At 39.5% G+C, this 2,914-nt stretch overlaps 1 protein-coding gene across 8 annotated transcripts in view; it reads left to right on the forward strand.

The window, feature by feature from the left end:
- The window catches only part of KMT5B (lysine methyltransferase 5B), a 62,403-nt gene that overhangs the window by 24,960 nt on the left and 34,529 nt on the right, over positions 1-2,914 (forward strand). For all 8 annotated transcript variants that reach the window (XM_023518306.1, XM_023518308.1, XM_023518314.1 and 5 more), the window contains one exon: positions 391-538. In XM_023518306.1, the coding sequence (XP_023374074.1) occupies positions 391-538 (148 nt within the window). The remainder of the gene's footprint in view (positions 1-390; positions 539-2,914) is intronic.

Consider the following 2,914-nt stretch of genomic DNA (forward strand, 5'->3'; position numbering starts at 1 on the left):
AAAAAAAAAAAAAAAACACAGCTCTGTCTGTAATGGCCGTATGTCATGTTAAATAATAAACATCACCACCCATCCACTGTTTCTCAGTGTTCCTTGGAGGTGGTGGAGTAAAGCATCTGAGCCAAAGGTTCTCACAGCTATGCAGGCCACGTTCTTGGGAACCTGATGTTTATCTGCTGACCAAAATAGCCTCAGTAATTGAAGTAGTTCACTGCATTTTGTTTTCTGTTTTATGCAAAAAGTACTGAACTCTTAATTAATAAAACTGATTCAAATACCTAATTTTTTATTTGATTGCTAGCTTGAATGGGCAGTGAAAATAAAGATTTTTGAGATAGATTTAAGTAGTTTTTAACTTCAGTTAATTTTTCTTTCTTTTACTTTTCACAGGTAATGGTAATTCAGGATTTGAAGGACAGAGTCGTTATGTACCATCTTCTGGAATGTCTGCCAAAGAACTCTGTGAAAATGATGACCTAGCAACCAGTTTGGTTCTTGATCCCTATTTAGGTTTTCAAACACATAAAATGAATACTAGGTAATTTTAAGTCTTTATCCTGAATGGAATAAAATGGTAATGTTGAATTTAAGAAAATAATTGGCTAATTTTACTTTTGCTCAAGATTTAAAATGGTATTAAAGGAAAGTTCTTAGATACAGAAGAATTTTCTGTATGTGAGCCAAAAGAAGCAAGCAAAGCCTCTAAAAGTCTTTTGTCAATTTTAGTTTTGTGTTCTTATTTTACCTCAGAACATTTGTATTAAAATATAAAGCTGGAGGAGCATCTTCATGTTCTGTTTTAAATTTGATAATTATCATAGCTAAAAGAAAAATTTTACAAGCATCCTGCAAAACCTTGAAAATGTGTGATTCTTGGCTCGGTGCCTGTGGCTCAAGCGGCTAAGGCGCCAGCCATGTACACCTAAGGTGGCGGGTTCGAATCCCCAGCCCAGACTCGCCAAACAACAATGACGGCTACAACCAAGGGATGGCCGGGCGTTGTGGCGGGCGCCTGTGGTCCCAGCTACTTGGGAGGCGGAGGCAGGAGACTCGCTTGAGCCCAGGAGTTGGAGGTTGCTGTGAGCTGTGGTGCCATGGCGCTCTACCCAGGGGGACAGCTTGAGGCTCTGTCTCAAAGAAAAAAGAAAAAAAAAAAGAAAATGTGTGATTCTTAAAGTAGGTTACATCCCCTTTTTTATTATTATTCGTTATAGACTTTTAAGTAATTGTTGCTGTATACAGGGGAAATTTTGTCATCATGTTTATTCTTTGGAGTTCATCTAATTATTTTTTTTTAAATGTTTATATTATACAGGTAAGAAATTAGATATATCAAATGGTGTATATGGAGAATACATTAATCTTGAAATCAGTCATCCTTTAATATCTGAGGCCTCTCTTTTATTCTAATTCTCTTAAATAACATCTCTCCCTTTAAAAAAGACCCTTAGATCATTTCATAATTATTTCTACCACTAAACAGGTCAGAGCTTTGCAGCTTTTTTTTTATCTCTTTCTTGATGAATGATTGAACCTGATGGAAAAAAATAACAGACACTTAGAATTTAAAGCACCATTCTGACACCTTCATTAAAGTTCATTGTACTTGGGGTTCATAGCTCCAGTGTCAGTGGCAACCCTAGAAGATAATCACTGATAAGTAGGTGGGCTAAGATGACATTTGATGAGTACCGGTGATTGGAGGAAAGTCTTCCTTCCCCCCCCTTTTAATTCTGTTCTCTTGCTGAATTAAAACACGATACAGTTGGCTGGGCATGATGGCTCACGCCTATAATCCCAGCATTTTGGATTGTTTGCCCTCACGGGTTCCAGTCCAGCCTGACCAAGAGTAAGACCCCAGTCTCTAAAAATAGCTGGGTATTGTGGCCAGCACCTGTAGTCCCAGCTACTTGGGAGGCTGAGGCAAGAGAATCACTTAAACCCAAGAGTTTGAGGTTGCTGTGAGCTATGACACCACTGCACTCTACTGAGGGTGACAAAGTGAGACTTCAAAAGAAAAAAAAATTACAATGAAAGTTATGGTCAGTGGTTTTTGAAGAGCTTCATACATTCACGCTTTATTCAAGAGGTGAAGGGTTACCTGTTATTGGTTTCTGCATTAGGAAATACTCTAATTTTATATAAGTCCTCCTAGGCCACTGCTTATCATAATTAATTTACATATGAATCACTTGAGAATCTTGTTAAAATACAGGTTCTGATTCAGTACCTTTGGGGTAGGTAGGGCAACAGTTGTTTCCTAGGGTGCACCTAAAATCATATAGTCATAAAATGTAAAGTTTAGGATTAACCACACAAATTAAAACTCAAGAAGTTACTGTTATCTGAGGAGTCTTAAAATCCATCCAGTACATACAATTTTTTCCATTGGCCAGGCAAGGTGGTTCCTGCCTATAATCCTAGCTCTCTGAGAGGTTGAGGTAGGTGGATCATCTGAGCTTAGGAGTTCGAAACCAGCCTGGGCAAAGTGAGACTTCATCTCTACTAAAAATGGGGGGAGGGAGGGACAGCTTGTGGTGATGTGGACAGTCCTATCCCCTGGTTGGAGCAGGTTGGTTTTCTCTGGGGCCCTGGCACTCCAGGTCAGCACGGCTGCACAGGCCTCCCTTCTCTCTGCTAGAGGAAGTGAGTTCATGCACGTTTTAGTAGACTCTTCTCTTATGCTGCCATTTGAGAAGACACAAATTTTAGGTGGTGCCCGTTGGCCACATGCACCAGGGCTGGTAAGTTCAAACCCAGCCCAAGTCTGCTAAAACCGAACCAAAAAAAAGAAGACAACACAAATTTTATTATTTTTATTTTTATTTTTATTTTTTTTTGAGACGGAGCCTCAAGCTATCCCCCTGGGTAGAGTGCCATGGCATCACGCTCACAGCAACCTCCAACTCCTGGG

The sequence above is a fragment of the Otolemur garnettii genome, unplaced genomic scaffold (genome assembly GCF_000181295.1).
Source record: "Otolemur garnettii isolate 467f Iridium unplaced genomic scaffold, OtoGar3 scaffold00134, whole genome shotgun sequence".
Lineage (NCBI taxonomy): Eukaryota > Metazoa > Chordata > Mammalia > Primates > Galagidae > Otolemur > Otolemur garnettii.